At 40.5% G+C, this 26,087-nt stretch overlaps 1 protein-coding gene across 1 annotated transcript; it reads right to left on the bottom strand.

Moving 5' to 3' along the window:
- Positions 1–17,755: 17,755 nt before the first annotated feature.
- On the bottom strand, positions 17,756–25,839 carry LOC110913840 (structural maintenance of chromosomes protein 1). Its single transcript, XM_022158659.2, has 18 exons — positions 25,176–25,839; positions 23,598–23,834; positions 23,278–23,511; positions 22,953–23,191; positions 22,613–22,879; positions 22,257–22,527; positions 22,054–22,178; positions 21,847–21,956; positions 21,674–21,781; positions 21,461–21,600; positions 21,276–21,365; positions 20,982–21,190; positions 20,740–20,909; positions 19,756–19,865; positions 19,267–19,643; positions 18,527–18,778; positions 18,208–18,429; positions 17,756–18,095 (listed from the first exon to the last, which is right to left on the bottom strand). Exons 1-18 carry the CDS (start codon positions 25,611–25,613, stop codon positions 18,047–18,049), a joined length of 3,648 nt encoding a protein of 1,215 aa, XP_022014351.1. The 5' UTR covers positions 25,614–25,839; the 3' UTR covers positions 17,756–18,046.
- Between the last annotated feature and the right edge of the window lie 248 nt (positions 25,840–26,087).

Genomic DNA, 26,087 nt, shown 5'->3' with positions numbered 1-26,087 from the left:
CACTCTATAGCTTGTGAGTTCCAAACTACTAACCATGAGGCTGAATATGAAGCCTTGATAGCTGGTTTGCAAATTGCTAAGCATATGAGGATCAGGTATCTTGAGGTACGTGTAGATTCACTATTAATCACTAATCACTTTAATGGATCATATGCTGTTAAAGGTGAAAAGCTAACCAAATATTTGGAGATAGTCAAAGAATTAGCACTCTCTTTTGTTTCCTTTAGTTTGACACAGGTACCAAGGGAAGAAAACACAGAAGCTGATGCATTGGTTAATTTAGGATCATCTTTGAAGATCCCAGAGGATATAAGTATCCCCATTATCCACATCCTGACCCCTGCTATTGAGGATCATGTGGCTATGGAGATAGGAGAGGATTCTGCAATTATCCCTAATAATGATACTCAATCTCATTCAGGATCATGGATCCTCCCAATCATGAGATACATACAACATGGAGAGATTCCTACAGGAGAAAACCCTAGGGCTTTCAAGGCTAAGGTATCCCAATTCACAATATTAAATAATGTGTTGTATAAACGATCTCTTGCAGGACCGAACTTAAGATGCATTGAGGATCCTGAAATCCAAGAAGTGTTAAAAGACTTCCATGAAGGAGATTGTGGAAATCACACTGGGGGCAGGGCATTATTCTCAAGGATCCTGAGGACATGGTACTATTGGCCAACTATGAAGAGAGATGCTGTGGAGTATGCCAAGAAATGTGATCCTTGTCAGAGACACAGTAATATCCTTCATCAACCGGCTAAATTCTTGCATCCTATATCCTCCTCTTGGCCATTTATGAGATGGGGGTGTGGATATAGTTGGTAAGCTTCCTAAGGCACCTGGTGGAAAAGTGTTCATGCTTGCTATGACTGATTACTTCTCCAAGTGGATAGAGGCTGAAGCCTTTGCCCAAGTCAGAGAAAAGGAAGTTATATCCTTCATTAAAAGAAACATTATAACTATATTTGGTATTCCTTCTGAAATTATATGTGATAATGGTTCCCATTTTATTGGGGGTAGAACTGCTAACTTTTGTGACAGCTGGGGGATTAAGATGATAACATCAACACCAGTCCACCCACAAGCTAATGGTCAGATCCAATAAGATCATCATCAACAATTTGAAGAAGAAGCTTGGATCCAAGAAAGGAAAATGGGCAGAAGAACTACCTTATGTGCTTTGGGCTGATAGGACAACCCCCAAGAATGCTACTGGTCAAACTCCATTTTCTTTGGTATTTGGGGCAGAGTCAGTGATCCCTACAGAAATGGTGGTTCCAACTGCAAGAACAAGCATTCGTGATCCTGAAGAAAATGCTGGAAACTTGATTCAAGACCTGGATACTATAAAAGAAATCAGGGATTTGGCAAGGATAAGGATGGCCAGTTATCAGCAAAGGATGGCTGGAGCCTACAACAAAAATGTCAGGATCAGGAAGTTCCAAGTTGGTGATATGGTACTAAGGAAAGCATTTCAGAATACCACCAATCCTGCTGATGGAAAGCTGGCACCAAAGTGGGAAGGTCCTTACTTGATTGAAGCTGAAGCAGGAAAGGGGACATATCGATTGCTAACAATGGAAGGTGATTTGCAACCTAGAGCCTGGAATGCTGTCCATTTGAAGAAATACTTCATGTGACAAGGATCCGTGATCCTCACATGATAAGTATCCTTGAAGGATCCTTACAGCACAGATGATCCTTATTTTGGTAACATTTTAATCTCAAACTATTTCATTCTTTTATTTTCTCATATAAGGATAGGGATCCTGCATCCTTTATCCACCTTTCACTTGATTCTGAGTTTTGAAGGTTCAGGTATCAGCAAAGGGTTGATTATCCACAGAAGCATCCAATTATATGGGCTTGACCCCAGTTATTTGGGCTTGACCCCAGTTATTTGGGCTTGACCCCAGTTTTGCCAGTAGCGCACGATGATCCTGGTACAGTTCATGGCAATGGGACCAGTACTCGCTTTAGGGGCTGACAATTCCATTGTACTGGCTATACCCAGGATCCTACGTATAATGGTAGACGTACCATACATCCGTTCCTAAGGTTTCTAACGTTTTCACGTTAGCTAAGGTTTTGGTATTTTCATGTCACTAAGTTTGGATAGTCGCCAGTAAGGGCCATACTCCAGTTTACACACGATCCTTTGGGCTTGTCCCCAGTTATCCTTTGGGCTTGTCCCCAGTTATCCTTTGGGCTTGTCCCCAGTTGCTAACTTTTATCTTATATTGGCTTAGTCCCAAGTTGTATCCTATTTCAGGTTTTTGAAGCTAAACGTCCAAGGATCCTTGATCCTTACCTTCTACTAAGGTTTGTCTTTTGGGTTATCCTGATTATAAGTGTTAAAGGATAGGATCCTAACTTGGATTCTCAGGTATGATCCTTAACTATTTTGATTTTATTCATTATTTATTTGAGTAACCCTTATCCTTTGACAACTGAACTTATGATTCTTAAACTATATTACTTTTCAGAACTTATCGATTATGGGATATGTGATCCTTGATCATATCCTAAACTTTTTGGGGGATATTTTTTAAATTTTTTCAAGGCTTGATAAGTTTAAACAAAATGAACATTACAACAGTTGGAAAGTAAAATATTAACAAGGATATCAATACAGGATAAGCCAAAAAGTTAAAGTTATTTTATTCAGAAAAGTTTAAACCATTTAAGGTTGTCAAAATTGCCAACCCACATTTCTACCAGCAAAACGTGGCCCGTTCACATGGGTTGGCAAATGGTGTCCGTTGTTCATTGGTCTAGAAAGTGCAGGAATCAAAAGACGGCAGGATCACAATGGCTTCATCCCCCAAACAGAGGATCCCTCCACCATTTGTAATCCTACCTATTGTTCGAAGGATCCATGATCCTTAGCCCTAATTACTATTGTTTGAGTACAACCCATCATTGTTCAACAAAAAACACCATAACCAAAACAAACTAGCAACTTTATAAAATGGGCTCCGGCTACGTCTAGAAATGTCCTTCATCGCCCATTCATGCAGCCTACACCTTCGCTGCATCATCATCCCCTCCAGCTCCAGTATCCTTCGCCTGATCCTTGCCACTGCCACCAGCTTCGATTGCCAGAACCTCGTCAGCCTCATCCTCATCATCCTCCAACTCAGCCAGCCTAGCCTTCCAGCCCTCCAAGTCCCAGCTGCTTCTATCAAAGGCTGGATCCTGAGCTTCTTGAGCCATCTGTAGCTTGGTCTTGTACATGGCAATGGTAGCGGAGACTTTAGCATCCTGTGTGATCTCGTGCTTCTCGTAGTCAGCATTGATCAGGACTTTAGCCGTCTCGGTCTTGGCGTCTTGAAGGGCTTTTTGGAGGTCAGCAATTTTGAGATCCTTGAGCATCGCAACTTGTTGAAGGTCTGCATACTTCTTGTCCAGCTCTTCAACGCTCCCAACATAGTCTTTGATCTCAGCAAATTTCTACAAAGAAGACAATGCAAAGATTAGAGTCATGTGATCCTTAAGTGGATAGGATAACTAAACTGAGTTGGTGATCCTTACATCATTAAAGTACTCTAGGAATTGATGACGGATCAGAGGTAAGCCTTGAAGGTTGTCAGCTTCAGAGGTCTTTCTTTTCTTTCCACCTCTTCCCCTTGAAGTGGTAGCCTTGGGGATTACGACGGAGGGGCTAGCAGCAGACTTTTTCTTTGAGGATCTGACATTGTCAAGATCAGTGACACTGAACTTGGAGGCAGATTTTGAGGATTTACCGGCGCTTACACATTCAAAACAGATAAGTATCCTTATCCTATTTCCATTTAACTATTTATTTAAACCTTTAACTATACGAGGTAAGGAAAAGGTGTCCTTCTATTTCTACGTGGGTCGATTTTTTATATGGTCAACCAGCTAGATTATTTGTGGGGGATGAGTTTATTTGGTCTACTACTGGCGTTCAGCAAGGGGACCCCTTGGGGCCCCTCCTTTTTGCCCTTGTTCTACATCCCCTTGTTCACCGAATAAGGGATCGCTGCAAACTTCTATTTCACGCCTGGTACCTAGATGACGGAACGCTTATTGGAGATGCCACCCAAGTGGCTAATGCTTTAGATATCATCAGAGCTGAGGGTCCTTCCTTAGGGCTTCAACTTAATATAAAGAAAACTGAAGTTTTCTAGCCAACCTGCAATGGTGTAAAGGTTCAGGAGGGCTTATTCCCTCGGGGGATTGGGAGGCCGGTGCTGGGTGTGAAACTCCTGGGGGGTGTCGTTAGTCGTGATGCAGAGTTTATTAGTAATATGGCTCTTAAAAGAGCGAACTGTGCAGTCGAGCTGATGAGGTGCCTTAAACGCCTACGGGACCCTCAGAGCGAGCTCCTCTTGCTTCGTTCTTGTATGGGTGTTGCTAAATTACTGTTTGGTCTTCGAACGTGTCAACCTTCTTTGGTCGGGGGAGCTGTCTCTGTTTTTGATGAAGGCCTCCGGGGAGCATTAGAGGACATTGTTGTTTGTGGGGGTGCTTTTTTTGGAGATCTCCAGTGGAGGTTGGCTTCTCTCCCGACCCGGTTCGGAGGCTTAGGGATTTGTACGGCCGAGGATGCCTCTTCATATGCTTTCGTGGCTTCAAGGGCCCAATCTTGGGGTTTACAAGATCACATACTTCGAGAATGTGGTGGGGATGTTTTAGACTCCGATTACAGGAGTGCGTTGGACCTTTTGCATAGTTCTCTTCCCGACCTTGATATTGGCGGTTTCTACATTAAAGACACCGCCCCTCCTAAATCCCAGAAAATTCTGGCGAATGCCTTATATGGCGAAATTGTCAAGAGGTTTGAAGAGAAGTTTGTCTTATCCCCTCGGCAAAGAGCTGTGTTTGAATGTCTACGTGCCCCACATGCTCAAGATTTTCTGTCTGTCGCACCTATTGAAGGCTTGGGGCAACACATGTCGGCTGTGGAATACCGTGCTATCCTTAGATACCGACTGATGATTCCTTTGTTCCCAGTTGACGAGCCATGTCCGGTATGCCGCAAAGCGTGTTTGGATTCTTTCGGCGAGCACGCGATTCACTGTAAAGAGCTACCAGGGTTTAAATATCGGCATGATTTGGTGAGAGATGTGTTATGTGATGTTCTTAAGCGGGCCGGGATCTCTGCCAAAAAGGAGGCTCCAGTAAATTTCCTGACTGACCCCTTAGAGGGGAGGTCCACTTTACGCCCGGCGGACATCCTTGTGTTTGGATGGGAAGGGGGGAAACACGCTTGTGTAGATTTAACTGGAGTCTCCCCCCTTGTCGGGCTCAAGGACAAGGGCTTTGTCGTAGGGCAAGCGGTGCTCAAGGCAGAGGCGAGCAAAGTGGCAAAACATGAGAAAGCCTGCCTGGAGAATCAACATGTGTTTGTCCCGTTTGCGTTTGATACCTTTGGTGGTCTCGCTCCTGACGCTGTGCGACTTTTGAATCGGGAAAGTCGTTAATAGTAATTCTTCATCGCTAAAGGTTTCAAACTTTGTATTTAGTAGAATTGGTTTTTCTATTCAAAAGGGGGTGGCGGCGCAACTTGTTGCCCGACTACCTACCATTGCTTTGTAATTGCCCTTTTCGTGTGGAATGTTATTACTTTATTTGAAAAAAAAAAATTTTAACTATACAAAAAACAGGATACTTACTTGACATAGTGACAGAACCTGAGGATACTTCTTGTGAGTCCTGGGTGTTTGTTTTGAATGACATTGTTGCAGGATCAAGTCTTCTGAAAGCAGCGAGCCTTTCCTTGGTGGCAGGTGATGGTATAAGGTGCGAAACAGAGACAGCTGTACAACAGAAACAAAAGGGTGTTAGTGATCCTTATACAAAAACAAGGTTATCTGGTGATCCTTCTTAGGATCCTCTATCCTACCATGGGTGGTCCACTTCCTTGGCAGATCCTTTCCAACTGGGATAGAATCCCTTCTGACAAAGAAGAATCGCCGTTTCCAGTTTGTATCATTCTTAGTGGCTTTGAAGATGGGATGTTCTTCACCGGGTTTACGCTTGAATATATATCGGTGGGATCCAAATGTTGTGAGGTCATACATCTCTGCCAATTCCGACATTCCTAGAGCAATTCCATCTTGCTCAATGATCCTCTCAAGGGTATATAAGATCCTCCAGATCATTGGCATAGCTTGAATATAGGAGATGCCGGTGAGGGAGAAGAAAGACTGGGTGAATTCAGGGAAAGGATACGAGTATCCTATTGTGAAAGGAGTGACCGGGAAAGCTACCCAAGTTTCAGAAATGTAATCACTTAGAACGGTGGGATCAAACGGTTTGAAATAGGTGTTCGCCGGAAAGCAATGCCGGATTCTGTCTATTTGTGGATCAGTGAAGCAGCACCTTTCATTCGTCGAATCCTTGATGATCCCCTGGCTCTTAAGAGGACTGTCCTTCTTGTGATCCTTAGCAGGAGAGGATCTCAACATCATCTTGATTATGAAGAAGGTGAAGAAAGAAGGAGCAGAGAAAGAAAACGTAAGGGAAGAAGAGGAAGAGAGATACCTGTTTGATCTTCGGATATGAATTTAAAGGGAGTTTCTCTTGAATTTAAATGCGGATTGATCCCTATCTCTAACTCCTATTTATAACGATGATTTTGCAGGATAGTCACTTCAGTGACGTCATGTTCGTAATGGCTAGTCCGATTACAACGGCTAGTTATCCGTTGGTTGATTGCGGATAAGAACAAAATACAACTCGTTTATTTACATAGTTACTCCTTATATTTTGGGGGCAATTGTTAGGGGAAGATTTCTCAATGACCTGTGATCCTTAATTACTGTTGGGTTTGGTGATCCTCACTTCTGTTTGAGTTAGTGATCCTCAGAAGTGCTTCAGGATCAGGATAATGGATCATCTTAAGGATCCTTATACTAACGATTGTCTACTTTGAATATGGTATTGTTTTGCAGGAGTACCAGCTTGGACTTGGTCTTGGCGACATTCCTGGAGCATATTCCATGTTTATTCCGCACGTGCTTAGCTAAAAGTGGACGTTATGGAGTCGTGGAGGACTTACACCATTTGCGGAATGTTAGTTAGTGTAGATATTTTCCATTTTTAAAGGGGTAGCGAGCTAATTAGAAAACACTTGGCTATTTTTGGCTACACACACACTCGTACAACTGCTCTCACCTGTTTTCGTTAATTCACTTAGCGATTATACACTTTTTACACAATACACTATAGTGATCCTTGTACTTAGCTCGTTATCATCCAAAGTTGTAACACATTCATTGTTTAATTTGAGTTGGTGATCGGTAGTTTCCATCACCCGAGGTTTTTTATGCCGGAGATCATTCATTGATCAAGGGCTTTTTCCTCGTATAAATCTTTGTGTCACTTGTTCATTTCATTTCTGAGTGATCCTTATTGTTGTTCATCAATTCAAGCATCATACCTCACAACAGAAAGTTTGGTTGCATTGTCATTGCTTGATTTATTACCAAAACAAGTATGATTAGGGAGGTCAAGTATCTAAGATGGTTAGCGAATGTGGTTGTAGTTCAAAAGAAAAACGGAAAGTGGAGGGTATATGTCGATTTTACCGATTTAAATAAGGCATGTCCCAAGGATCCTTTCCCATTACCCCACATTGACTCCATGGTGGATGCAACCGCGGGTCATGAACTGTTAACTTTTATGGATGCTTCATCTGGATTTCAGCAAATTCATATGGAACCATCTGATCAAGAGGATACAGCTTTTATGACTCCAACTGGTATATACTGTTATATTGCTATGCCGTTTGGACTAAGAAATGCAGGTGCGACTTATCAAAGGCTAGTGAATATGATGTTCAAGGATCAGATTGGACACACTATGGAAGTTTATATAGACGACATGGTGGTTAAATCTAAAAAGGCTGAGGATCACCTCAGAGACATGGAGGAAGCATTCAATATCCTTGACAAATATAATATGAAACTTAATCCTTCCAAGTGTCACTTTGGTGTTAAAGCAGGAAAATTCTTAGGGTATATGGTGACAAAGAGGGGCATTGAAGCCAGTTCGGAGCAAATCAAAGCTATAATAAACATCAAGTCCCCGGCCAACGCAAAGGATGTTCAGAGGCTAACAGGCAGGATTGCAGCTTTGAACAGATTCATATCCAAATCCTCAGAGAAATGCAAAGAGTTCTACGATATTTTGAGGAAGAACAAGAAATTTGATTGGAATGAAAAGCACGAAAATGCTCTCAAAGCTCTTAAGGATTACCTGTCCTCAGCTCCTGCCTTGATGAAACCAGAAAAAGGAGACGTGTTATCCTTATATCTCGCGGTATCCTCAAAAGCAGTAAGTGTTGTCCTTGTTAAGGATCACGAAGGTACACAACATCCTGTTTACTATGTAAGTAAGAGTTTGCTTGATGCTGAATCCAGGTATTCTCATTTGGAAAAACTTATTCTTGCTTTAATCATGGCATCCACTAAATTAAGACATTATTTTGAAACTCATGCCATTATTGTTAAAACTAATTTTCCAATTAAGAATGTTCTCAGGAAACCTGAAATGTCAGGAAGGATGGCTAAGTGGGCAGTGAAGCTTAGTGCTTATGATATAAGATATGAGCCTAGGACAGCCATTAAATCCCAAGCCTTAGCTGACTTTGTGGCAAATTTCAGTAGTGACTTGCAAAGGGAAGCCGAGTTAGAAGTCCAACAGCTAGAGGAAACTAAGGATCATTGGATACTATATACTGATGGATCCTCTAATGTCAAAGGAACAGGGCTTGGAATACTACTAAAATCGCCAGAGGGGGACATAATACCCCACTCTATAGCTTATGAGTTCCAAACTACTAACAACGAGGCTGAATATGAAGCCTTGATAGCTGGTTTGCAAATTGCTAAGAATATGAGGATCAGGTATCTTGAGGTACATGTAGATTCACTATTAATCACTAATCACTTTAATGGATCATATGCTGTTAAAGGTGAAAAGCTAACCAAATATTGGAGATAGTCAAAGAATTGGCACTCTCTTTTGTTTCCTTTAGTTTGACACAGGTACCAAGGGAAGAAAACACAGAAGCTGATGCATTGGCTAATTTAGGATCATCTTTGAAGATCCCGGAGGATATAAGTATCCCCATTATCCACATCCTGACCCCTGCTATTGAGGATCATGTGGCTATGGAGATAGGAGAGGATTCTACAATTATCCCTAGTAATGATACTCAATCTCATTCAGGATCATGGATCCTCCCAATCATGAGATACATACAACATGGAGAGATTCCTACAGGAGAAAACCCTAGGGCTTTCAAAGCTAGGGTATCCCAATTCACAATATTAAATAATATGTTGTATAAACGATCTCTTGCAGGACCGTACTTAAGATGCATTGAGGATCCTGAAATCCAAGAAGTGTTAAAAGACTTCCATGAAGGAGATTGTGGAAATCACACTGGGGGCAGGGCATTATTCTCAAGGATCCTGAGGACAGGGTACTATTGGCCAACTATGAAGAGAGACGCTGTGGAATATGCCAAGAAATGTGATCCTTGTCAGAGACATAGTAATATCCTTCATCAACCGGCTGAATTCTTGCATCCTATATCCTCCTCTTGGCCATTTATGAGATGGGGAATGGATATAGTTGGTAAGCTTCCTAAGGCACCTGGTGGAAAAGTATTCATGCTTGCTATGACTGATTACTTCTCCAAGTGGATAGAGGCTGAAGCCTTTGCCCAATTCAGAGAAAAGGAAGTTATATCCGTTATTAAAAGAAACATTATTACTAGATTTGGTATTCCTTCTGAAATTATATGTGATAATGGTTCCCAGTTTATTGGGAGTAGAACTACTAACTTTTGTGACAGCTGGGGATTAAGATGATAACATCAACACTAGTCCACCCACAAGCTAATGGTCAGGCAGAATCATCTAACAAGATCATCATCAACAACTTGAAAAAGAAGCTTGGGTCCAAGAAAGGAAAATGGGCAGAAGAACTACCTTATGTGCTTTGGGCTGATAGGACAACCCCTAAGAATGCTACTGGCCAAACGCCATTCTCTTTGGTATTTGGGGCAGAATAAGTGATCCCTACAGAAATGGTGGTTCCAACTGCAAGAACAAGCATTCGTAATCTTGAAGAAAATGATGGAAACTTGGTTCAAGATCTAGATACTATAGAAGAAATTAGGGATTTGGCAAGGATAAGGATGGCCAGTTATCAGCAGAGGATGGCTGGAGCATACAACAAAAATGTCAGGATCAGGAAATTCCAAGTTGGTGATATGGTACTAAGGAAAGCATTTCAGAATACTACCAATCCTGCTGATGGAAAGCTGGCACCAAAGTGGGAAGGTCCTTACTTGATTGAAGCTGAGGCAGGAAAGGGGGCATATCGATTGCTAACAATGGAAGGTGATTTGCTACCAAGAGCCTGGAATGCTGTCCACTTGAAGAAATATTTCATGTGATTAGGATCCTCACAGAACAGATGATCCTCACATAAAAATTATCCTTGAAGGATCCTCACAGAACAGATGATCCTCGTCTTGGTAATACCCTAATCTCAAACTATTTCATTATTTTATTCTCTTATATAAGGATAAGGATCCTGCATCCTTTATCCTCCTTTCACTTTATTCTGAGTTTTGAAGGTTCAGGTATTCTTAACAAAGGATTGATTATCCATAGAAGTATCCAGTCGTTTGGGCTTGACCCCAGTTATTTGGGCTTGACCCCAGTATCGCCAGTAGCGCACGATGATCCTGGTATAGTTCATGGCAATGGGACCAGTACTCGCTCTAGGGGCTGACAATTTCATTGTACTGGCTATACCTAGGATCCTACGTATAATGGTAGACGTACCATACATCCGTTCCTAAGGTTTCTAACGTTTTCACGTTAGCTAAGGTTTTGTCCCCAGTCACTAACTTATCTTTTATGTTGGCTTAGTCCCAAGTTGTATTCTATCTCAGGTTTTTGAAGTTCATCAACCAAGGATCCTTGGTCCTTACCTCCTACTAAGGTTTGTCTTATGGTTATTCTGATTATAATACTAAATACTAGGATCCTAACTTGGATTCTCAGGTATGATCCTTAACTATTTTGATTTAATTCATTATTCACTTGAATAACCCTTATACTTTGACAACTGAACTTATGATCCTTAAAATATACTACTTTTTGGAATCTTTCAACTATAGGATATTTGATCATGGATCATATCCTAAAAATTTTAAATCTAATATGTTCAACTTTTCTTATTCAGACAAGTGTATATTAAAACAATTGAAAACTTAAAGGATATACAAGAATAACAACACAGGAAATAGCCAAAAAGTTAAGTTCTATTTATTCACAAAAGATTTAACCCTTTTAAGGTTGTCAAAATTGCCAACCCACATTTCTACCAGCAAAATGTGGCCCGTCCACATGGGTTGGCAAAGGGTGTCCATTGTTCATGCGGTCATAGCAGTGTAGGAAATAAAAGGCGGCAGGATTACAAGTGGCTTCATCCCCCCAAACAGAGGATCCCTCTACCACCTATTATCCTACCTATTGTCCAAAGGATCCTTGATCCTTAAACCTAAAGCTATTGTTCAAAGTACAGACCATCATTGTTTAAAACATCACAACCAAAAAACTACTACCAAATTTAAAAAATGGGCTCCGGCTATGTCTAGAAGTGTCCATCATCGCCCATTCATGCAGCCTACACCTTCGCTGCATCATCCCCAGCTGCTCCACTAGCTTCTCCACCATCATCCTTTCCACTGCCTCCAGCCTCGATAGCCAGAACCTCCTCAGCCTCCTCTTCCTCATCCAGCTCAGCCAGCCTTGCTTTCCAGCCCTCAACATCCCAGCTGCTTCTGTCGAAGTCAGGATCCTAAGCTTCCTGGGCCATCTTCAGTTTTGTCTTGTACATGGCGATAGCAGCGGAGACCTTGGCACCTTCCATGAGCTCATGCTTCTCATAGTCAGTGTTGATCAGGACTTTAGCTGTCTGGGTCTTGGCGTCTTGGAGGGCTTTTTCAAGATCAGCAATCATATGATCCTTGAGCACTGCAACTTGTTGAAGGTCTGCATACTTCTTGTCCAGCTCTTCAACGCTCCCAACATAGTCTTCGATCTCAGCAAATTTCTGCAAAAAAGATAGAGCACAGTTCAAGATCGTGTGATCCTTAAGTTAGCAGGATATATAAGCTGGGACAGTGATCCTTACATCATTGAAGTATTCAAGGAACTGGTGGCGGATCAAGGGCAGGCCTTGCAGATCCTCAACCTCAGAGGTTTTTCTTTTCTTTCCACCCCTTCCTTTGGTGGGTGCCTTGGGGATCGAAGCAGTTGGGCTGGCAGGGAGCTTCTTTTTGGAGGATCGTACAGTATCCAGATCGGTGACGCTGAATTTGGAAGCAGATTTGGAAGATTTTCCAGCACCTACATATTTGAAACAGATAAGTATCCTTATTTTTATTTAATCATTTGGTCACATACAAATACAAATACTTACTTGACATGGTGACTGATCCTGAGGAAACTTCTTGTGAATCTTGGGTGTTTGCTTTGAATGATCTTGTTGCAGGGTCAAGCGTTCGAAAAGCAAGAAGTCTTTCTCTTGTTGCAGGAGTTTTGAACAGGTGTGAGACAGAAATAGCTGCACAAAAGAATGAAAACATGTTAGTGATCCTGGTCAGAAACAAGTTTTCATCTAGTGATCCTTCTAAGGGTCCTCTATCCTACCATGAGTGGTCCATTTGCTAGGCAAATCCTTTCCGTTAGGAATGGAATCCCTCCTGACGAAGAAGAATCTCCGTTTCCAGTTGGTGTCATTTTTGGTAGCTTTAAAGATGGGATGTTCTTCACCCGGCTTGTGTTTGAGAAGGTACCGGTGAGATCCATGGCTGACAAGGTCATACATTTCCGAAAGCTCCGACATTCCTAGATCGATACCATGTTGCTCAATGATCCTCTCAAGGGTGATCAAAACCCTCCAGACCATGGGCATCGCTTGGATGAAAGAAATGCCGGTAAGAGAGAAAAAGGATTGGGTAAAGGCTGGAAAAGGATAGATGTATCCTATGCTGAATGGGGTGACGGGAAAGGCAATCCAGGTTTCAGAGGAATAATCACTCAAAATAGTGGGATCAAACGGTTTGAAAACAGTGTTCGCGGGAAAACAATGGCGAATTCTATCAATTTGTGCATCGGTGAAGCAACAGCGTTCTTTAATGGAATCTTTGATGATCCCTTGGCTCTTCAAGGGGCTGTCCTTCTTGTGATCCTTGCCCGGTGAGGATCGGAGCATCATTTTTGTTGTGATGGTGGTAAAGAAAGAAAAACAGAACACGAAGATGAAGAGAGAAAGGAGAGAGGAGTACCTGAATAAGTCTTCTGATGAGGATTTAAAGAGAAAACGCTCGAATTTAAATGCCCTCTAGCTCTTATCTCTAACTGCCATTTATAATGATGATTTTGCAGGATAAGTCACCTCAGTGACGTCAGGGTCTCAACGGCTAGTCCGCATATAACGGCTAGTTTGGTGAATGATTCGTTGCGGATAGGGACGACAAAATATAACTCATTATTTACAATATTACTCCTTATATTTTGGGGGCAATTGTTAGGGGTGGATTCACCTATGATCAGTGATCCTCATTTAATGATTGGATGTGGTGATCCTTATTTCTGCTTCAGACAGTGATCCTCAGGAGGGTTGCAGGATCAGGATCATGGATCATGGTAAGGATCCTAACTCTAACGGTTGTCTACTTTGAATATATTTTTATTTTGCAGGAGTACGAGCTTGGACTTGGTCTTGGCGAGATTCTTGGAGCATATTCGTTATTTCTTCTGCACGTGCTTGACCAATATGGACGTTATGGAGTTCGTGGGGGACTTGCATGAAATGCGGATAGTTTGTTAGCTTAGATATTTTCCATTTTTAAGGGGATAGCGAGCTAATATTAGAACACTTGGCTATTTTTGGCTAAACACACACACTGCAAACTGCTCTTTTCAGCTCGTTACCATTCACTTGACGATTACACATTTTCATACATTTTGCACTGTAGTGATCCTTGTAACTAGCTCGCTATCATCCGAAGTTGTAACAGATTTATTGTTTAATTTGAGTTGGTGATCGGTAGTTTCCATCACCCGAGGTTTTTTATGCCGGAGATCTTCTAAAGATCACGGGCTTTTTTCTCGTATAAATCTTGGTGTCATTTTACAACATAAAGTGATCCTTCATATCGTTCAATAGTTCAAGCATCATTCCCCGTAACAGAGAGTTTGGTTGCATTATCCTTGTCTGATTTTTTACCAAAACACCAGTAGGGGCAGAAGCAGCATATATCTCCTCCAAGAGATTCCCGCGACCTCCACTGAAAATACCCATATCTATTTCAGACTCAGAAGGTGCAGGAGGGGCTTCCTTATGGAGCTTGGCTTTTTTCGCCGCAAGAAGAGCAGCGGACTGCTCATCAAGTTTGCGTTTATGATCCTCGAGAGCTTTTTTCCTCATATGCTCGGTCAATGTAGCACTGTCGTCTGGGTCAGACTCTCGAGTCCTCTCACCAACTCCTAGACCAGACAACGTATCAGAGACAACCACATAATCTAGACAAGGAAGAGTAGAGGGTCGCTTACGAGAAGTATCAGCCGTTTTGCCCTCCACCTTTTTCTCCCCTCTCACAGACTTATCAGTTTTCGCTTTCTTCCTCGTCTCCAATTGTGCAGAAGGATCAACGGGCATCTCCGCATCATCACCAACAACCTCGTGAATGGGTTCATCAACACCACCCTGCGCGGTACCTGCACACGCGCAATGAGAAGTTAGACCTTCAGGGGATTCGTCAGAACTCCCACTCGAGAGAACAACAACTTCCTCTCAAATAGGATCAACAGGGTCATCTTCTTCATATTCACCTAGGGCAACATTGGCATATTTACTGAAACTTTCATCAGAAGGGTGCAAGAAACGGCCTCGAATTTGGTATAGCCACTTCGGTGTCCCATCTTCTTGGATGGCCTCAACCATGGCACCAGCAGCTTTAGGGTCCAAAGCGTTTATCAAACTATAACCAACAGCAAAAGACAAAGGAAATAAGAAAAAACATACAAGATAATTCAGAGATATCTTATAAAAATCACATACATTTGCCTTGATAACTGTAAACAGGAACACCCAAAGGATTCTTTGGTGCCCACAACAAACTCATTCCCGCACCAACCAGAGCCATCTCCTCCAACTGAGAAATAGCAGTTGCCTTGTTTGTTATCTTCTTATACCAGTCTTCTGCAGCATAATCCGCCATAACATCCACCTTCGGAATCCCTTCACCTACCAACCAATAATGCATATCCATGGGAATCACACCACGACGAATGTAGAAGAATTTCTGCTTCCAGTCGTGCAAACTCTTCAACGGAACGGAACAAACCGGAAAAACACCCGTCCGGGCGGTGAAAGAATAAAACCCACTAGCATAAGTAACGTTGTAAAAGACGTTGAACATCTTAAACGTCGGCTCAATACGGTAGGCCCTACAAACATACTCAAAATGAGTAATACGCGGAAGCCCAATCGCGTTGATTTGGGAAATGTGGAGACCATAATTCCTCAACACAGAAGCAGTAAACTTAGTAATCGGAAGCCTAAAGTTACCCTCCTGGAAAAATGCAGCGTACAAAGTCATGTAACCTGGAGGTGCGTCCACGGCGGTGGAACCAGCAGTTGGGTATTGAGCCCCCGATTCAGGGCGAAAACACATACCTTGAACAAGGTTGTGGAATTCTTCTTCTTTCCACCCAATAACTACTTGATCAGGGCCAGGAGGAGCTTTCCCTTTAGTTTTCCTCTTTCTCTGAGAAGGATTCGCACCAGACATGATGAAGACAATGAGAAGTTAAACAAGGTATTCAAACAAAGGAGAACGAATGAAGGAGATAGAGAAAATCACACTTCAAATTTGAAAAGTGAAGAGAAAAAAGTTAACCGCCTATTATTTATACCCATCGCATTTAATGCGATGGGTAGTGGGCCGTCGGAGCCCAGGAAAAGCAAGCAATAGGGGGAGGACACGTCAGAAGAGAGAGAAGACGTCACCTCTTTTTTCGTGAAGCATGGGTAACAGGGCCTGACGACGTGACAGAAAATAACTGACGGGAACTGAAAAGGCGCCTGTTCACCTCCGATAAGACAGGGACATCAGACAGTCACATCAATATCCTCTCCAAGACAACAAAGCTTCCATTAGAAAGAAACAATAACTGCCATGCGCCATGCGTCCATTTGGCTCACTTTTTACAAAGTGCCAAAACCCATACGCCATGCGTCCATTTGGCTCACTTTTTACAAAAGTGCCAAAACCCATGCGCCATGCGTCCATTTGGCTCACTTTTTACAAAGTGCCAAAACCCATGCGCCATGCGTCCATTTGGCTCACTTTTTACAAAAGTGCCAAAACCCATGCGTCATGCGTCCATTTGGCTCACTTTTTACAAAGTGCCAAAACCCATGCGCCATGCGTCTATTTGGCTCACTTCTTACAAAGTGCCAAAACCCAGGCGCCATGCGTCCATTTGGCTCACTTTTTACAAAGTGCCAAACCCCATGCGCTGTGCGTCCGTTCGGCTCAATTTTTTAATCTCCAAACTTCACGCGTCATACAAACCGCCATAAAAACCACTACCCTTATAAGTCCAGAATCCCTCCTAGACGATCAACTCAACTAGAAGGCACACTGGACTGGGGGGACTTGAATATGTATAGTCCCAATTCCCTACCTACATGGCAGGGACCACACTTTTTGAGCATACATGGTGCCTACATCAGCAAAGCAATCCAGAAGCTTCTAGAAACTTCTGGAAGATCTGCAGGTGGCACCAAAGATGTTCTACCCGACAAAAAGGACAACACGTGTCACCAGTTGCAGAACGCCACATAGGCCTGCGACAAATCAAGGGCAGAGCTGACAACGCCAGTACAAGGTTTCCAGCATGGACAAACGTAAGCGCGCCACGTGTACCACTACACCGGCCATGGCATAGCAGACCAAAAGGATATTCCCCTTGGTCGGACAGCTGGCGCGCATCAACAGCTGGCACAGCTGCTACTCCCTCCTTCACCTTCCGGCTATAAATAGGACCCTTAATCATTCAGGTTCAGGATCTTTTTGCTCTCTATTCTCACACACCAAACACACACTGTTTATTCTCCCTCAGAACAGTACTTATTCTCATGGCGGAGCCTGGTTAAGAGGGAAACCCCCATATTCCCCTCTTAACGAGACTAACGATGTTGCTGTTTTGCAGGATCTAGGTCATTTCAGCGAGTAAAAAAGGAGATTAAACCCACAGAAGAAATAACCCCACAGATTAACCTCAGTGTTAACTTGTGTTTCATCACAACCAATACTAGAATTAAGAAGAGGAAACTACATGTATATTCGTTTGCATTCATGTTGACCGTTCTTTCCATTATTGTTGTTTTTATGCAATAATAAGATTATTAAAATTGTAGCTTGCACAACTAATACATCTTCTTTGACGATTTGTCATTTTATAATAGCTAGACATCTTACACACTACTTAAATTCCTTTCTACATGGCAAGAACTCACATACGTATGTTCCTAATAATCATATACATTCAGTTTTCCCCGCAAATATGTTGTTCAAAATGGTTCCTTTTTGCCAAAAACAAAAATCAACACTTCTTTTTATTTAATCTCTAGACAAAGCTCTTTTTGCCTCAGCATTCAACAACCCAGATTTCGCAAATCGCATAGATAAACAAAATTTCAACCACAAGTCACAACAGATTAACTGTCTGTCTCGTTTAAAGTCAACCACAACAGATTAATTGTTTCGTTTAAAGTCAACTAACAGCAGAAATTAACACGAAAAATAGTAAATCATGCACACAAACCTTTGACTAAATCTATTGTTGCATATTTTATCTAGAGATAAGTCAGGCTTATGTACTTCCATATACATACTAAAGAAGTTAACCAAATACTTTGAACCTTCAAGCACCCAAACCCTGTCTTCAAAGCTGCCGAGTCAAGCCTCCCGAAACTGATTTAGGTCAAATGTCAAAGTTCTTGAACAGCTGCAGTTTAATGATTTACATGTTATACAACATGTTCGATAAGTTTATAAACTATATGTATATATATAATTAGAAATATAATAATATTAATAGGATTGAGAAAGATGGTAACCTTTTTTCAGAGTCCCTGTAAACCCCAACCAGCGCTTCAGCCTTGTCATAAAAGGTATCCTTGAGTGAAATCACAATACTCTGAAAAGCATTTCCTTCTAGAACATCCTGACCACCACCACCGCATGATTTCGATCTAATAAACCTAGCAACCTTAGCAACATTAAGGTTGTCCAGCGCTGCATCCACCTCATCCAGTATAAAAAACGGAGACGGCTTGTAACTGGTATAAAATTTAGTAAAAAAACATTACACCAATGATATAAAGAAATGCAATGAAATATTCGAAAAAAATAATTCTGAGATTTTTGTAAGTGCACCTGTGGATGGAGAAAAGTAAAGCAAGGGCTGCAACGGTTTTCTCCCCTCCCGATAAAAGTTCCATATCACGAAAACGCTTTGTAGGGGGCATAGTAGAGTACTTGATTCCATGTAAAAACGGTTCATCAATGTTTTCCAAGTTTAAATATGCAGTCCCACCGAGTGGATGTGTTTGGCTTGTCGTGAGTTCCTTGTAGATTTTGTCGATATTACCGGAGATATGATTGAATGCATCCATGAAACATGTCAGCCTGTGAACAAACTCCGACATAAACTCAGTTTACATAATTTACAAGATATAAATAACAAATAGAGTAAAATGTCATTTTTCGTCCTTGAGGTTTGACCAGTTTTGCGACTTTTGTCCAAAGGATTGTTTTCCCGCATCTAGATAGTCTTGCCATTTCGTCCGACTCGTTAACTCCATCCATTTTTCTTCATTAAGTCAGGGGTATTTCCGTCTTTTTTGTTAACTTAAAAGGGTGGTCTTTTTTACACATCTCTAGCGAGTTTAAATAAAGTAAAAAAGACCAAATTGCCCTTCAAGTTAACAAAAAAAAAACGAAAATACCTGACTTAACGGAGAAATATAGATGGAGTTAACGTGCCGGATGAAAATGGCAAAATTTCGAACCTTTTGGATCCAGATGCGGAAAAAGAAACCTTTGGACGAAAGTCACAAAACTGGCCAAACCTCAAGAATGAAAATGACATTTTAAAATAATATCTCAAGTGTTACCTTCTAGCCCTCACAGCTTCAAACTGTTTACGTATTTGATTCTCTTCTTCCCTAGCCTCTTCAAACTCTTTGCTTGCTTCTCTCTCTTTCTCCTGTAAAGCAGCATACTGATCTAGAGCTTTTAAGTTGGGGGCAGTTCTGTCAATTTCCGAAATTAAGCTTCCGATTTTCTGTTTAAACTCCGCCTCGAGTTTTTCCTTTTCAGCAGGTCGCATGTTATGCCTAAGTGATCTATTCAGTTGATCGAAATCATACACTGGACCTGATGCTGAATCGACATCCATCGCATCAGCTACAGTTGGAAGGCTGATTTGTTCTAGTTCACACTTCTCCAGAATATCTTGCTTCTTTGAATTTAATTGTGTGATTAGATTCTCCTGCAAACCCATAATAGAAAAACGATAGTTTGTCAATCAAGTAGCTAAACAAAATTGATATGATTTACAAGTTTTTACAAAAATAATAATAAAATTAAAAAAAAAAACTAACCTTAGTATCAATCTTGTTTTTGTGTTTGGTTATGTTTGTTGTAGCAGCAGAGATCTTTAATTTCCATTCTTTTATCTCCTTTTCACACGCTTCTAACTGTGACTTCCACTCTAAAAGAAAAATAGTCATGAATTTTATCAACTACTCTGATGGCCTCATAATAATAGTGAAAAGATAGAACACATAATGCAACTTCGGTTTGAAAGAAAACTAGTTTTTTTACCCGCCGCGCATTGCGGTGACGCCATACATGGCGTGATAAATTGTAGACTATATTCAACACGACACGTTTCCGAACTAAATTTACGTTGAAATGTAGAGTAATCTGAATTCATACCATTGAATGAAAATTTATGACATTTGACCCGACTTGTTAGTTGTTTCCAAACAAAATTTATGTTGAAACGTAGACCAACTCAAAACGTACATAAGATAAACACGTGCGTTGGCGTCGTACGTGGCGTGATAAAGTATAGACTACAATTGACCCGACTCATTTCCGAACTAAATTTACGTCGAAACGTATAGCAACTCAGATTTAAACCGTCAAATTAAAACATATTCTGTTTCACCCGATTTGTTTCCAAACAAAATTTACGTCAAAACATAGTCCAACTCAAAACGTACATAAAAATAGAACATTATATAATTGACCCGACTCGTTTCCAAACAAAAATTACGTCAAAACGTAGTCCAACTCAAAACGTACATAAAAATAAAACATTATATACTTAACTTGACTCGTTTCGAAACAAGAATTATGTTAAAGCGTAGACGAACTCGAATTTATACCGACGTGTATATAAAAATAAAAACATAAGAAATTAGTTTCGGGTAAACCCGAAACTTTACAAACTTTAAAGGGTCAAAAAATAACATTAACAAAGTTAGAGGGGATAGTTTTGACATTGTCACAAAGTTTAAGGGTAGAAAGGGTCGGTGGCACCTTTCTTTTTAAGGTATTGTAAATATAAATGGGAGTACCTTGTACTTCTTCCCTCATTGTATCAATCTCCTCCGTAGCTGTTTCTATAGTCGATTTAAGTTCTTTTTCTCTCTCATCAACTTCAGCCAAAGCGTTTTTCAGTTCAATCTGTGATGATTCCAGCTTAGCAATACGAGCTCCCATGTCCCTCTTTTTCTCATATTCCAGCCTGAAAGTCAAAGTTTGACCACATAATTTTTTTTTTCAAAACACCAAAATGGGTTGTATATCAATAACGTACTGGTATTTCAACTTAGACATCTGATTACTCAAGCTAAGTCTTTCATCAGCCAACTCTTGGGCAGCTGCAAGCAGGTTTTCTTCATACTCACGAATATTATCCACTCCCACAGACTCGCTGAATCTCTTGTAAATCTTGTCAATGATTTCGTTGATCCTTTTCTCCAGTGATAATATTTTACGTTCTCTTGACATTACATTATCTTTTATCTGCAAAATATTAATAAGCCACTCCACTCTCAGCTTTATGCACGTCAACAAAATCACAAAGTTGACTTTATTGTTGAAACAGTACCGTAAGTAATTGAGGTTCAATATAACCAATTTCGTTTTTTATGGCACTGTATTCCATCGCCAGTTTCGAAAGTTTCTCCTCCATATTTTTCTGCAGCAAAAAAAATATGTATTTAATATTTATATATAATGAGATCATATTAGGACACTCATTAGCGTAAATTTTATGAAGTATTATTCAACAACCTTCTCAATCTCTGCATACTGAATCTTTTTCTCAAGCCCGCTAATCTTCCCGGATGCTTCAGACTCCTTTAACTGCAGCTCTCTTATTGACCCGAGCTCTTGCAATTCTGCCTCAAGCCCTTCTTTTTTCTTTTTTAAACCTATATAATATTGCCATGTGTAAATGGTACTGCAAAAGTATTTAAAAATGTTTAGCTAAATTAAACCAAAAACCTTCTATCTTCTTATCATCCCATTTATGTGACCTTGCCTCCATTCCTCCACTTGTACCACCAGTCATGGTACCAGCCTTAGTCAATAAAATTCCATCAACCGTCACAACTACAACAAAGATTGATTATCAGTCCTATATGGAAGAAGAAAATAATAAAATAGGCACGTTTTACCTTTAAATCTCTCTCCGGTCCAGCTCAGATGCTTAGCCTCGTCAAGATCATCACAGACTAGAGTATTGCCAACAGCAAATAAGATAGCCTTATCCAATATCGGGTCAAACGTGCACTTGTTAAGTAAACAAATTTGTATAATATGTTAATAACAAACATATTGAATACTTAAATAATAAAAGTAAAACATGAATGTATAAAGGATATTGGATCACATCAAATATAAGCTTTGCCGTTCCTCCTAAAGTACGCAGCTTCTCAATGACTGGCTTCACTCTGACTGAGTGAAGGGGTATAAATGTCAAAGGAGGAAGCCTTTGGTCTTTCAGATACTGCACGACACAAAAACACATCATAATACTCTTTTCACGTATGTGCTATGTTATATTATTATTATCAACGTGATTTACCTTGATACATTCTTTTCCTGTCTGCTCATTATCAACAACAATAGCATCCATGAATCTGCCCATAGCAACAGTAACAGCAAGATTATATTTCTTCTGTGTTGGCCTGCAAAGCTCAGTCATACGACCATGAACACCTGGAAAAAGACGTCTGAGAGCCTCAACTGCCTGTGACAGCTTTGCATCCCTATCGTTTTCAAGTTTATCGGCCTTCAATTCACGTAACTGATTCTCTAATTCACTTATCTTCGCCCTCAACATCTCATATTTTTCTCTGCATTATATTAAACAAAGCATCAGTACTAAACTTAAAGTAACATCACAACATACTGTCATAGAGTTAGTTCCAAATGACTTGCTTTGAGTCTCCAAGTTTCTTCCTCGTGTCGTTCTGTTCTCTTCTGAGGCGCTTGAGCTCTTCGTTATGTTTTCCAACGGCCTCGATGATCTTCTTGAGTCTACTTTGCATTTGTTTTTGTTGCGACTCAAGTTCTTGTTTCCTGCTCTCCAGCTGCTGGAGATTCTCTTCCAGATTCTTTTGAGCTTCCACGTCAGCAAGCTGTTCCCTGTCGTGAACCTCTTTCTCATCCTTTAACTTCGTAGTCTTCATACCAGCTTCTTCTTTACTGCAACAGGTCAACTTACGTAATTAATTCCTTTTCTTCGCGATTTTATAATACCATGTATAGAAGTACTTACATGCCGTTATATGCTTTTAACTGATCATCGGCTAAGTGAAGCTTCCCCCCTTCAGATTTACCTTTTGTCTGTAAGTCATCAAGTTGCTTTGTAAGGTCCGCTAAGTCATTCTCAAGTTTTTTTATTTCAACCATGTGCTTCTTCTTCTCTTCTCTTCTTTTGTCAAGCTCTTTCCCAGTGTTTTTAAGTTTTGCATTTAAACGCGTTTTCTCCTCCTTCAGTTTCAGAAGCTCTGGTTGCTGTTGAAACAAAAAACCGTCTATAATAAGCATAAATATTTGAATTTTGTTACATATACCAGTAATATGTGTTACTATGGACCCACATTTTTATCAATTTTACTTTTCTTCTCTGTGATCTTCTTTTCACGTTTATCGATTTCTTTTTTATATTTGGCTAGCTCCTTCTCTTTTTTGCGTGATTCATTCTCGTAACCATCCAATTCACTAATAATTTCCTGAAGACTTCTCTGTTCAGCTTCAATCTCTTCATTCGCCTTCTCAACATCATTTTCTATATTAAACAACTGCCACAAAAAGTGTTCCTTCTTTTTTGCTTTCTGCAAAAAGACATGTAAATAATATATTAGCGATATGTAAGTGGGTATGTTCATACAGACTCGTATACATGTATTGAAATGCGTACCAACTCCTCTTGCAGGCGCATATGCCTCTCTGCTTCTTCTTTCTGCTCCTTTTTCTGCTTTCTCTCCATGACAATGGTCTTCTTTTTCTGATAAGCAAGCGTGGCTTTTTCCTCAGCTGCTCCTTTTTTTTCTTCCAATTCTTCGTACAATCTCTTATCTTCATCAGACCCAGATATTTGCTCAAGAAGCACGGTGAGTTCTCTAGGGTTTTTAGATGCAACAGACTCCACGTCACCCTGCATTTCGACATATATAAACGGTCAAGGATATCTACTTAGCTTAGTCAAACTACAATCAGTTTCAACTAATGTCATTCTGCATTCAACGCATGTCTCTCAGGCATGAGCAATGTTAATCCTTATTCCTTAACTTGATGAGATCAACCATATTTAATAAACTCTCCTTGATTATTACTTTGTTATATTATGAATTAATACCGGTCTTCTCTTTAATAACTAAAAGCAAAAAACGGTAACATGATTTCATAGCCATGCCAAAAGTTTCAAATTTCCTTTTTAGTTTATAATCTCTACCACTTCCCCTTTCAATACAAACAAAATACAAAGTGAACGATGAACAATTAATGACACGTGAGAATCAACTCACCGAAGAAAACCCTAGTTGTTAGCCCTTTCAAATAAAATAATATAAAATCCCCTACATTGCTGATATAGATTGATCAGCCAATGTCCTACTTTCCTAGTGGCACCATGTGTTTATCCCCGTCAAAGTGGTGCAGCTTCAAGTCTCACAAAGTGGGCATTAGATGGATTTTAGGAGTACATGTTAAGGATGTGTGTGTGTGGTTAACGATCAAAAGAAAATATATAAAATGATCAGAATACGGATAAAAATTAGGTGCAGAAACGCATGGCACATTAATCACGTGATATACGCTCTTAACAAGAAAACACCCACGAAAACCACACTAACGCACCCTACAACACGTCAAACAAACAAAGCACACCCTCTAGGCTCTAGCTTTATTCACACTTCCAAAACCACAATAGCATGATAATAATTCGACGTAGTATTTAATACTTACTATTTCCAGAGATTTAATATCCATGCAACTTAAGTAAACTAAAACATATTAACCAGTGTTGTAAAAATCGAAACTAGTCGGTGATTAATTGCTAGTCAGCCGGTCACTAAGTAAACTTTCGTTAATCGGTACTCAGTCCTAATCAGCCTAGTCAGCCGGCCAAGAATCAGCGACCACGACCAGATTCTGAACAAGACCAGTAAAGTCCGGCTAGTTTCCAACCAAACCATGTAGACTCTGGCGATTAATCTTTTATACTTAAAAAAATGGGTCAAATAGGGTTCAAACTTGTCTACTTAAAATATTTACCTATACAAAATGTGTGTGTATATATAAAACTAAAATTACATATAAAAAATCTCAATCCGATCAATCCCGATTAACCGTTAGTCGGTACCCCATAGATCGACTAGCGCGATTTTTACAACCATGATATAACTCATTAAATTCATCAAAAACAAACAACAAACCATTTATGTAACATAACTAATCCATAATCAATATACCATAACCACAAATAAAAGAAAATAACCTGAAAAACGAGAAAATTCCTGGCCTTAACAAGAATCCCAAGCGACTTCAACCTGTTACTATACTCATCCCAATTCACAACCCTATCATCAACACGGTACTCACTTCCACCAGCACTCGTAATCGTACGAGTAAACAACAACTCCGAACCGTTCTCAAGCCGATAAACCAACTTAACATAAGCCCTACGGCCTCTCTGCTCCTTCTCACGGTCATCAAAAGCGTAAATCAGGTCCTTCAACTGACCGCCTCTGAGTTGACCGGTCCGAACACCGAGAACAAAGCTAATAGCGTCCATTAGGTTAGATTTTCCGGAACCGTTGGGGCCAATAATGGCGGTGAAGTCGTAAAATGGACCGATGATTTGGTGACCTTTATAGGATTTGAAGTTCTCGAGTTCGATTTGGTGGATTTTGCCCTGTGAAGCCATGGATGGCATGGTTTAGAGATTTGAAACCCTAGGTTAGGGTTTGGGGGTGAATTGGTGGTGTGAAGGGAAGTTGAAGTGGAGATGTTGGTGGAGTGATTGGGGTTTGTTTGTGGGTGGAGTTTGTGAAGCGGGTGAGTGAGTGAGTGAGGGTTTGGAGTTCGGACCCGTTATTGTAGATCAGAATCAGAGGGGGGAAGATGAGCACTGAATTGGGAGGGAAGAGTATCCCTCGAGGGTATTTTAACATCTTATGATATCCCCCTCATATTTTTGTTAGAGTTAATTGCCATTTTAGTCCCTGTGGTTTTGGTTAATTTGCCAGTTTAATCCTAATGTTTCATTTTTAACATCTGGATCTAAAAAGGTTTCATCGTTGTCATTTTGGTCCAACTGACTTAACTCCATCCATATCTGTTAAGTCTTCCAAGGGCATTTTTGTCATGTTATCATACCACTGAAATTACAAAAGGGTTAATAAAAAGA

Source organism: Helianthus annuus, chromosome 4, assembly GCF_002127325.2.
Source record: "Helianthus annuus cultivar XRQ/B chromosome 4, HanXRQr2.0-SUNRISE, whole genome shotgun sequence".
Taxonomy (NCBI): Eukaryota; Viridiplantae; Streptophyta; class Magnoliopsida; order Asterales; family Asteraceae; genus Helianthus; species Helianthus annuus.
Note: the sequence above shows the minus strand (reverse complement) of the source record. Positions and strands in the feature narration are given on the sequence as shown.